Consider the following 10,366-nt stretch of genomic DNA (forward strand, 5'->3'; position numbering starts at 1 on the left):
AGTAGAAGTATACAGACAGCACCATAAAGTCAAGTGTCCACGAGGTGGTAGAGAGATTGTCTTCCGCCATTTTTTCTTATACCAGGCTGATTTTGGATGTTTTCCTACGGCACGTACCCGAAGAGTAGCATAGACGGCACGTTTAAAGTAGATTATTGGTGTTTCTTAAACAGTTTTTTGATGTTTATTATATTTATAGGAGGTCCCGCCTTAGACTCTGACTTAGCGAACTCCCTCTGCATTATATTTGGAGCTATGCTAACTTTTTTCGATAAACGCACTAGTGACATAATCGCACAATCGTGACACACTACCTCTCCGCTTCAATGGGGCTCGTAAATGGTGCTCGGAATACCTTTGAAGCGCTGTGCATAAAACTACGAGCAGAGCCAGCCGTTTTCGAGTGCTACACCTAGCAGTATTCGTTTCAAATGAAATGCGCCCTATCCTATAGTGATGGAGGCGCTTACTTTTTCTTACGTAGCACGCATTGCAGAGCCCTCTTTCGTACCGACCGTCAGCCGCGAAACAGTTGAACGCTGCACTTAACATTCATCAGCCGTGTGGCGGGCTCAGGGAACAGTGAGGGCGAAGCTTTGTCGTCACTCTCTACACCCTCACACTGAGCGCCCGACGCAGGTAGCAGCGCCGTTGTGCGGCCCCGCAGCCGCTCCTTGCGCCGGAGCCGTGGGCCGTGTATTTTTGACCGCGGCTGTACATTATTCTCGTACATATGACCTTCAAGAATGGATGAGTGGTCACGTTTAGCGAAACTTGTCTACATGCCCGGTATCTCTTCAATGAATGTATGAGGGAATATGCCCGAAATTTAAGCGATTTAAAGGACAAGTACGCGCATTTGGTTGCGCAAGTTAAGTGCAAAGGATCCGCAGCTAGGTTTAGAGAGACCAAGATCCTCAGCAGGAGTGCCGAGAAGACGGCGCGCGTAAGCTTCGGAACATACCATATAAAGAAATATGGCAGTAGGTTCTTTAGCACCCTGTCATTATCGCTTTTTGGCGCAGAGGTGGACTGTTCAGAAGAGGCCAACAACTTGCTTTTTTTTGGTATGTTTTCATTTCCTTGTGTTGCTTGCTCGCGCGTGCGTTCTTCGATCCCGTTATCCCCGACTGTGTCCCTCCAATCATTTTTCCATCTTTCTCTTGCCTTTATAAGGTGCTCCCTTTCCGTCAATAAAGCTCAGTTGACAGTGAGCGCTTGTCTAGTCTTTCGTCTCTCCTTGTTCGGTTGCATTTGTTAACGCTGTTATTTTTTCTAGAATCAGGATGTACCAACTCCTTCAGAAAGGTTTGTTGCTGGGCGAGTTGGTTGGGGTACATCTTGAGAACACAGCGCTTGCAGACAAAGGACCAGAACAAGGACACACACCTGCGCAGGTGTGTGTCCTTCTTGTTCTGGTCCTTTGTCTGCAAGCGCTGTGTTCTCAAGATGTCCTTCAGAAAGAAGTTTTAATGAAACATCAATCTTAAGAAAGCAGCAAGGGATTACTGAAATAAAAATGGTATCCGATGAGGTTCTTGCAACTCTAGCAGTTGCTCTCTCACCCTTTAATGTGCCGGCTTGAAAGGGGCTTAGTACGTGCATGAGGACTACTGGTGTTGCAAACGAGCCTGTCTGTTTCACATCCAGAAAAAGTCCGGACTCCAAGCTCTTCATTCCGGCGAAGCGGTGGCAGCACGCTCAGAAGTCCGTCTAGACGTGTCGCGCGCGAGTTGTAGACAAGGATCGGCACAACCGTTCAGTGCCCTTTTCTATAAGCAACGGTTACCACGTTCCCAAATGTACCACTTCACAAATATCATCATTTTAGATTTTCCTCCTATATTATAAACTTCAGCTCCTCGTCTTTAACTATCCTCGAGCATTTGCCCTCATTTTGTGAATATTTTGAACCCTGTCCAGCCTCTGGCGTAACCGTTAGATACGTTCTTATCATCTAGGATTTTTAGCGGCGTTCACTCTACGTTACTGAGCAATCATTGTGTGATCAGACGTCCAAAAACCTGTCGAGGGGGCGTGGTGTCTTTGGCGTTCGGCTGTTGAGTCCAAGGCTCGGGACCAAATCCCGGCGGCGTAGGCTACTATTTGGTAAAGGGAAGAAGCAAAAACTGTGGTTTACTGTGCGATTTCAATGCACGTTAATGAATCTCAGGTGGTCGAACATGATGTGGACACCTCCACTACTTCGTTCCTAATTACGCAAAGGCAGCTTCGCGAAGCTAAGTCCCCCATAGATCAGACCAAGACTTCCAGAAAAGGCGCTATGACTGATCGATGGTAGTATAGAGTACGAAGTGAAAGGGCAGTGCTGGAGTGGAAATCATTTAGCACAAACGGACTATCCGTTAGCTGATTAAATTACTAGACATATTATAGTGTAATGCTCATCTTTGTCAGAGGTAGTAAGCCGAATAATTCGTTTCCTGCCGTGCAGTAAGGCTTTTACGTCTCTGGACGACAAGTACCAGAGGGTTCAGAACGGGAATTCATATCACCTTAAGGAGATGTGGAACAATGGGAGTGGCTAACACGCTGCACAGCATGGCTCAGAATACTTAGGACAATGGCTGTACAGTCGTCCAGACTTTTTAACGCAGTCTCTGCGTCCCATGTTACCGGCAGGTCACATCGTTTATTCGTGCTGCGTTACACGAATACCGATTGGCGCTATGAAGCCGTGGGATAGGTGAGATTTTTAGGAACGTTAGCTCTTACTCATCACGTTTCGAGATTTCGTGAGACCTGCTACGACCCTTGATCACAGCGCCAGCTGTGGCACCGACTACTCATCACGTTTCGAGATTTCGTGAGGTCTCCTACCACCATGAGATCAAAGCGCCATCTGTGGCTGCAACCAGAAAACAGCGCATCTCGCAATGAGACTTGTAGCGACATCTACAATAGCATTGTAGAAACAACCACCCGCCACGTGCCAATGATGACGTCACGGTCCAATATGGTGGATAGAGGTGGAACTATGCGAGTATGACGTGAGGGGACGAAATGGCAGCTAGTTTCGGTTTCTCGAATTGAAAATGCGGACATTAAAATTGGCTGCACCCTCTCATCCCTTCCCCCTTCCCAAAAGATATCATAAAACGGGTAGGAAAACTGTCCCGTTAAAGGACCGCTATACATGTATACATTCGCTGCAGCTCTTGCTCATACGAATAAAGAAAAGTGCACGGTCCTGCCTACTAGCTCAAGCCGAGCCACGCTTGCTGCCGCGTGCTGAAAGTAGGAGAGTTGAAGGATAGGAGAGCCAAGATAGAAAGAAAAGGCGCATTCGTTCCGCTATATATACTCTGACAACAACGGGCACCCATCGGGAGAGAGTTGTGTACCGAATTTGGTAGGCAAACAAGACCCTATGGGTTGTGGTATAGAATTGAAACCACAATTACATAATAGGTAAACATTGTATACATGCAATTAATAATTGAAGCGTTACCATATCGCACCGCAAGCCTAATTCTAGGCCCACCTTGACCCCCCAAACGAAGCAAATGCCGTTTGGGACGTATCTTGAGCGGGTGCAACTCGACAATGGGTAGACGTGCATCGTAATTTCTCTGATAGATGGTGCTAGGCGGTGATCGTTCCTCTAGGTGGCCTGCGTGCACGAGTAGCCGAGCATGGTGGCAATCCACCCCGTTTCAAAGGGTATTACATTACGTTTCTCGACACGAGCGGCGCGTTCTTCACTTTCTTCATCTAGTAAGCCAAACAGCTAACGCTCGTTACTTCAACGCCTTCCAGACGGTGGTGGCCTTTTTTTTTTTAAGAGCCGTCGAAAAACCCACATGCTAGGTTGCTATTTTCAGGTGCTGTTGGTTCCAATAAATTGCCATCGTCGGAGGCTGACTGGAGGGTGACGCCGCACGCAAGAAAATCTATGGGTGGCCAACTGCTGGGTCACGACGCACAGGGACTAGGGCCCAAGAAATCAATGCAGCAGTAAGACCGTACCACATATCAGAACCTTATAACGAAGATAAGTGGGGAAATCGGCGAGAGTTGCCGCAAGCGCACCAGCTCCTCCAGTGTGAGCGTAGTCTGCAATACACCCTGTTCTCTTCACCAGGACGCACGTCCTGCAACTATCTCTTCGGGTAAAGAACACCAGAGCGAAGATGAAGACAGACGCCTCCTAGACATCTCCTTAGTACTGTACCCCTGATTATAGAGCTGGTTCACGTCCCCGTGGCGGTGTTTCCACTTCGCAGCGGGAGACAGCAAACCAGTGTTCACACTGCAGGCAATAATCTGCTCCTGCTGATTAATTTGCACTCCCGCTTTTTTTCCTGAACTCAGTTCCTGATGCATGGCGTCCCGTAATACGAGAGAAAAAGGGAACGCGCATTACAGTGACACATCTTAGTCATGCACATGAAATTGCTCGGGCCGTTTTCTTCCCGATTGCGTTTAGTATGGCATGTGTCCTCGCATAGGAGACGACACTCGTAATTTGTGTGCTCGTGCGAACTTACATTAACACGACAATAGCCATTATAATGCGTTGACATGCCGCACGGGCGACAGTCGTGCGATACTGTTAAAATTTCGGAAAGCTGTACATGCAGAAGGCGTGGCTGTTAACCTGCGATGTAATCAAACTGAACAGAACGTTTGTTGCACAGCCACAGCAACCACAGTAAGATACAGTGACGCAATTTAGGCGGCTGAATTGCCTTATTACCCACGTATGCCAAATGCACTGAAACATGGCTTAAGTGCTGGAGCTTCACCTTTTGCTATAAAGGCCGTTGAAAGCGAAAACACTAAAGCAAGTAAACCGCACAGAAGGGCAAAGGCAAATTCTGTAACACCACCGAGCACTCTTACTTCTTACGAGCGTCGTTATGCCTTGACTACAATATTCACAAGACAAGGGTAAGCAGTGCAAGCGGGCAACTCGCTGGGAAGTTTATTTTCTCCCCGGAATTAAGACGACGGGACGAAATAAGTAGAAGGTTGTGTAAAAGATTAACTACTAATTACTAAAACCAAAATCGCAGATATTGCTAATTATGGTCGTCGTAGCTAATACGGCAAGTTTGGGCTAGAGACCAGGTTTAAAATAAAAATCAAGCGTTCCCAGGGAACCCAGAAGGTTGCCATGAGCGTAGACGTCGTAGCTCAAGGGTGCGAATGCGTTGCCCTCGGGCTGGCGTCGGACGTCGAGAGGTGGTGCATCTCCATAATGGACGACGGCACAAGGCACCGGCCCTCTGCACTCTGCGTAAGAACGATGCAGGAGCTTTACTCGCATGGTTGTTGTTCTTGCGCTGCAGCACTAAAAATAAGGTATGAACAGAGTGAAAGGCCAAAGCAGCTGTTACCACGTTTTTTTTTAAGCAAGAAAGGAGAATTGAGAAAATACCGCGTCAGAAACACAATTTTAGGACAAATCAACATGCCATGCGGTCACTCCACAGGGGAGATTAGCCCTTTATCGAAACGGAGTGAAACGATCGCAGTTGTGCGTACAGAAATACAAACGAAACCCATGAATTTCAAGTCCAATGAATATGTTGCAGGAAACTGCCTTTATGCGACTTGTACTTGTGGCACTACAATGACCCATGTTCTACTGTGACTGAATATGTGCATAGATGGTGACTTCTGGAGTGGACTGTGATGTGGACTGTGTGGATTGATTGTGTGCATAGATAGTGACTGCGGGAGAGAATGTGTGCTATTATAAGAGACTGTGCGCTTAGCGGGGTAGATGCGGCATTGTTAATATAGAAGGGACGCTGCGGTGGAACAATTGCCGGCAAATAAAGCAAGGCTAACCCCACCTGTAGCATTCAACACCTCAACTCAACTCAACTTGCGAATCGAGGGAATCAAAATGAAAACAATCTAAAATAAATATAGTGGATAAAACCACACTCCTTGCTGATCTTATCAGGACAATGCCTTCGTTGCCACAGTCGTTGCATGGCGGATCGGCAGCGGCGATTCGTCCGCTTGAGCGCCGTAAATACTGAGTAGTTTCATGACCACATTTGTCAAATTCGTAGGCGCAGAATAAGTGAGTGACGGTGATCCCAGCACCAAGTCCGCTCCTTTCAAGCGCTCATATTGCTGAGGACGGAAACAACATATAGCAAGAAACATCAATGGCGCCGAGCACGTGGGTCACCATGAAGCGGTGACGAGATTTCACCTGAAGGGAGTGCAGACTGGCGCACCGCCTGAATCAGCGTAATCGGCGATAAACGAGCCGAAGGGCATGAATTGGAGGAAACTTGTAGTTCCATATTTGCGATCAGCCTCAGAATGCTTTCTAATACATGATAACATTTTATCATGTTTTACTTCTGTTGCTGAGTGTCGCTAATGTGGCCTCACAAGTCGTATTACCGCAGTGTTATCCACTCTAAATGAGACCCAGGCAGCATTCTCACGCAGACGTTTATCCGGTCATTGGTTCACGTTGTCGAATACTGTTACACAAAACTGAACAAAATCTACTTCGAAAGGGCAATATAAATAAAAAAGGTAGTACGCTTTGTACTTTCATTTGTATATCAAAAAAGCAGAAAAAGTTGAAATACAAGACGAGACTTTTACAACCCAAGATTTCAGGAAATCGAAGACCTTTATCGCAGTTCTTGAAGTTCGAGCACTTGGTGTCAAGAAGATATACGCTGATCATCATAGAATCACGAGATAAAGCGCTGACTACAACGCGCTATCAGTGAATGCCACACGATGTTCAGCGGCAGAAAAAAAAACAGCACAGCTGGCGTCTTCGATTTCGTATGAGAAAATAAAACTTCACAGCTACGTAGGACGACACAAAAACGTTTGTGAATAGGAATGTTTTGAGGACACGTAGCGTAGCACGAAATGACGACAGCTGTTGACCAGACAGGCGCCGAATGTGTGCTGACCTTTCGCTGTGCCCTGTAGAAGTTTTTTCTTGTTTATTAACTAATCCGCTCTATTGTTCTCTAAGCTAACACGAAAAAAAATATGGCATGGCTAACACAGGTAAATGGAGGGCTTCAGCCGCGTGTATTTGGCGGCTTAGAAACATGGAGGCTAACGAAAAGGCTTCAACTTAAATTGAGGATATTGCTGCGAGCTATGGCAAAGAAATGACGGGTGTGACGTTAAGAGACCGGAAGAGGGCACAGTGGGTGAGGGAACAAACGTGGGTTCATGACATCCTAGTCGAAATCAAGAGGAAGAAATGGACTTCGGCAGGCCTTGTTATGCGAATGAAAAATCGCCGATGGTCGTTAAGGGTAATGGATTGGATTCCAAGAGACGGCAAGCGTAGCAGGGAGCGGAAGAAAGTTAGGTTGAAGTTTGCCGGGATAATATAGCCGCGGCTGCCACAGAACATGGTTAATTGGAGATATATAGGAGAGGTCTTTGTCTTGAAATGGGCGTAGTCAAGCTGATGACGATGACTTAGCTTGCTGAAAGCGAAGTTGTCTTTCTGTTCGGGCGAAGCATTGCCACTTACGTCGTGCCTAGACATGGCGGCTTTGATGGCCCACAGTGGTACCTGTGCAACGCCCACTGCGATCAGCAGCCAGGCGGCCATGCAAGCTCCAGGGAGGTCCTGAGGTGCCTCTGCGCCACCGCAGCCTCCAGTGAGCAATCCACCGGCCAGGGTTACTGACAGCAGTGTTGGCAGGAACCACTTCCACGCCGCCTCTAGAACCGGAGCCCATGCTTCGCCGTGCATCAGAAGTACGTCTAGCCGGAAGTGCTCCAGACCTGCACTCGCACACACACACACACTTCCATCTGTATTGGAGGGATTAACTCGTATTCTCAGTTGGGTTACGAAGCATACGAAACACTAGAAGATAGCAGCCGATTCCTCTGTCATAAAGGATGTGCAGGTTTTGTCACTAATTATAGCCCAAAAGTTTTGCTTCTAAGCTGTGTAGGGGGTACCTCTTGCAAAACTTTCGGAGGGGAGAGGACGCGAAGTCGGGCGCCTCTCATTGTCTAGTTATTTGAAACGCCAATAATGAGAAACTAGGCAGGCAGCATGGCTCAGAAGCAGACACGATGGATGCATATTTTTGGGAAAGGGTGTAAGAGGCAGTCTGCTTGTTGTGGAGGTTCACGCGCACCTCTTTTTTCAAGCGCAATATTTTCAACTCTAGATGCGAGCGTTCTTTTGGAACACAGGCGTACAAACTCTGAACGTTTATGGCCCGGAGTAATTCGTATACGCCAAAATTGCTTCAAGCTTTTGTCAGCAGCAGTCCTTAGTATAACTCGGAGCAGTAAGTGGAAAGTGCATCCTGATGTAGAGAGGTTTGTAGCGCAAAAAAGACAAGGACAAGAGAGACGATACACACACACAAGTTGGGTGTCGTCTCTTTTGACCTTGTCTTTGTTTTGGCTATAAACTCGACATTAGGATGAACTACCAACCCGCCAAACAGGAAGTTTTATTGAAGCGGCAAGTTTCTGTCTGCTCTTCGTTCTGAGTTGCTGCAGTGCAATTAACTAGTATCACATATTCAGTGCAGCGGTTATGTTCTTGAGCTGTAATGTGGTTATGCGAAAAAGATTTTGAACAAAAGGAACCACGATTGAAAAGGACAATAATACCATGCTTATTGTTCTTTTCGAGGAGTTGTGAGCATAATGGTGAACCAAAAACTGGCGGTCGCGTTGAATGCGACCCAAGCACACAGAGAAGGCTCTAAATAAAGCGCTCTAGATATTCAATGCCCAACTGGTAACTAAAGCACATGACGAGAGCAAAGTGCATTGAGGATAAACGGGCCGCTTGAAGAGACCGAAAGTGAGCAGAGTGGGTGAGGGAACAAACGCGGGTTAACGACATCCTAGTCGAAATCAAGAGGATGAAATGGGCTTGGGCAGGGCATGTAATGCGAATGCAAGATAACCGCTGGTTCTTAAGGGTAACGCAGTGAATTCCTAGAGAACGCAAGCGTAGCAGGGGGCGGCAGAAGGTTAGGTGGGTGGATGAAATTAGGAAGTTTGCAGGCAAAGGGTGGATGCAGTTGGCAAAGGACGGGGTTGATTGGAGAGACATGGGAGAGGCATTTGCTCTGCAGTGCGTGTAGTCAGGCTGATGATGATAATGACGGAGCTTCAGCAAGAAATGAAGGAAAAGCGCACCGTAGAGGCAAGTGATGGCAAGCAGCTCGCAGAGCGCCGAGAACGCCAGCAGTGGTCCGATAACCAGGGCGTCGAGCAGGTGCAGTAGCTGCAGCCCCGCCTGTCGCGACACCAGCGGCAGACCAGCGACGAAGCCCGCCGCGCAGTGGGCCATAGCCATCGGCGGTCGCTGGCCGCCCAGCTCGGGAAACGTGTCAGTCCAGTGAGCCAGCGCCGATTCTATTAGGGTAGCCTGAAGGCGTGGCATGTGCACCTGCTCATTGCTTCTGTGTGTACTCAAGTAAGGAATAACTGAAAATGGCACCAACTGCAATGTCTACGACAACCAGTCGCTCAAATGACGCACCATTAGTCTCTTGTATGCTGATCAGAAAGAGATCCCCAGCACAGTTGATCTCCCCGCGAACTGACCATTCGTCGCGAGAGGAAATAGGTGTATATACATAGTAGCGCATGAAAACGATGAAAGCTGAATAGAAGACGAGTCAAGGGCCTTTTCTAGCCTGTTGCCCTCATTTTCGTGGGCTACGTTGTATATGCGAAACCAACTCGCACATCTTTTTGCTCTTCAAAAATGTGCAGTTAGTTGACTTTTCACTATTTTTTCCTAACAGTGTAGTACATGTTCTGAATCTCCGCAACCCACTGACAGTTCATCAGGAGCGAATTCATGCCTAACTCAAGGAAGTCGTTTGAAGGAGGGGGACGGGGTTAATTTGCTCTGTGTCTTTCTACAAATTTCTTCCTAGAAAAGAAAAGGAGAGGAGAACCTGCTACTCAAGACCAGTCATGCCGCCCATCCATTTAACATAGAAATCAACCGTATAGTTCATGACGACATGCCGCAAACACATGGTAAAATTACGTACATTGTAACACCAACTACTTGGCGAGCGCAACGACCCCGTTATACGGTGTGTTTCAAGTTATTCAATGAATATGCTTATCTGAAAAGCCTTGAAAGGTACGTCAGCGGGGCATGCGCAGGTGGATTTAACTGCAAGACGTACATTGTATGTGCTATGGAGAGCGATAAAAGGTGATTGAATTATTTAAATTATTAATAAACTTTTTAAAATTTCCTTTAAGGTTGAAGATTATATTGTAATATTCAAGGCATTCAGCATCGAAGGCGAGCCCAGTTTTTAGAATATCTTTATCAGCATCGTGGTTCAAAGTATTTAACGTGAAAATGCGCTTTTGACAGCAGGCT

At 47.2% G+C, this 10,366-nt stretch overlaps 1 protein-coding gene across 1 annotated transcript; it reads right to left on the bottom strand.

The window, feature by feature from the left end:
- Positions 1-4,974: 4,974 nt before the first annotated feature.
- Positions 4,975-9,410, bottom strand: LOC144118937 (sodium- and chloride-dependent glycine transporter 2-like). Its single transcript, XM_077651701.1, has 3 exons — positions 9,154-9,410; positions 7,508-7,764; positions 4,975-5,259 (listed from the first exon to the last, which is right to left on the bottom strand). Exons 1-3 carry the CDS (start codon positions 9,398-9,400, stop codon positions 5,161-5,163), a joined length of 603 nt encoding a protein of 200 aa, XP_077507827.1. The 5' UTR covers positions 9,401-9,410; the 3' UTR covers positions 4,975-5,160.
- Between the last annotated feature and the right edge of the window lie 956 nt (positions 9,411-10,366).

The sequence above is a fragment of the Amblyomma americanum genome, chromosome 2 (assembly GCF_052857255.1).
Source record: "Amblyomma americanum isolate KBUSLIRL-KWMA chromosome 2, ASM5285725v1, whole genome shotgun sequence".
NCBI classification, from domain to species: Eukaryota; Metazoa; Arthropoda; class Arachnida; order Ixodida; family Ixodidae; genus Amblyomma; species Amblyomma americanum.

Excerpts from the sequence above, each read along its gene's own strand:
- LOC144118937 (XM_077651701.1), bottom strand. The coding sequence starts at position 9,400 with ATGCCACGCCTTCAGGCTACCCTAATAGAATCGGCGCTGGCTCACTGG. Across the intron at positions 7,765-9,153 it reads TGCCATCACTTGCCTCTACG|GTCTGGAGCACTTCCGGCTA; the intron begins GTGCGCTTTTCC and ends GTGCGAGTGCAG. Across the intron at positions 5,260-7,507 it reads CCGCCATGTCTAGGCACGAC|AGTGCAGAGGGCCGGTGCCT; the intron begins GTAAGTGGCAAT and ends GTTCTTACGCAG.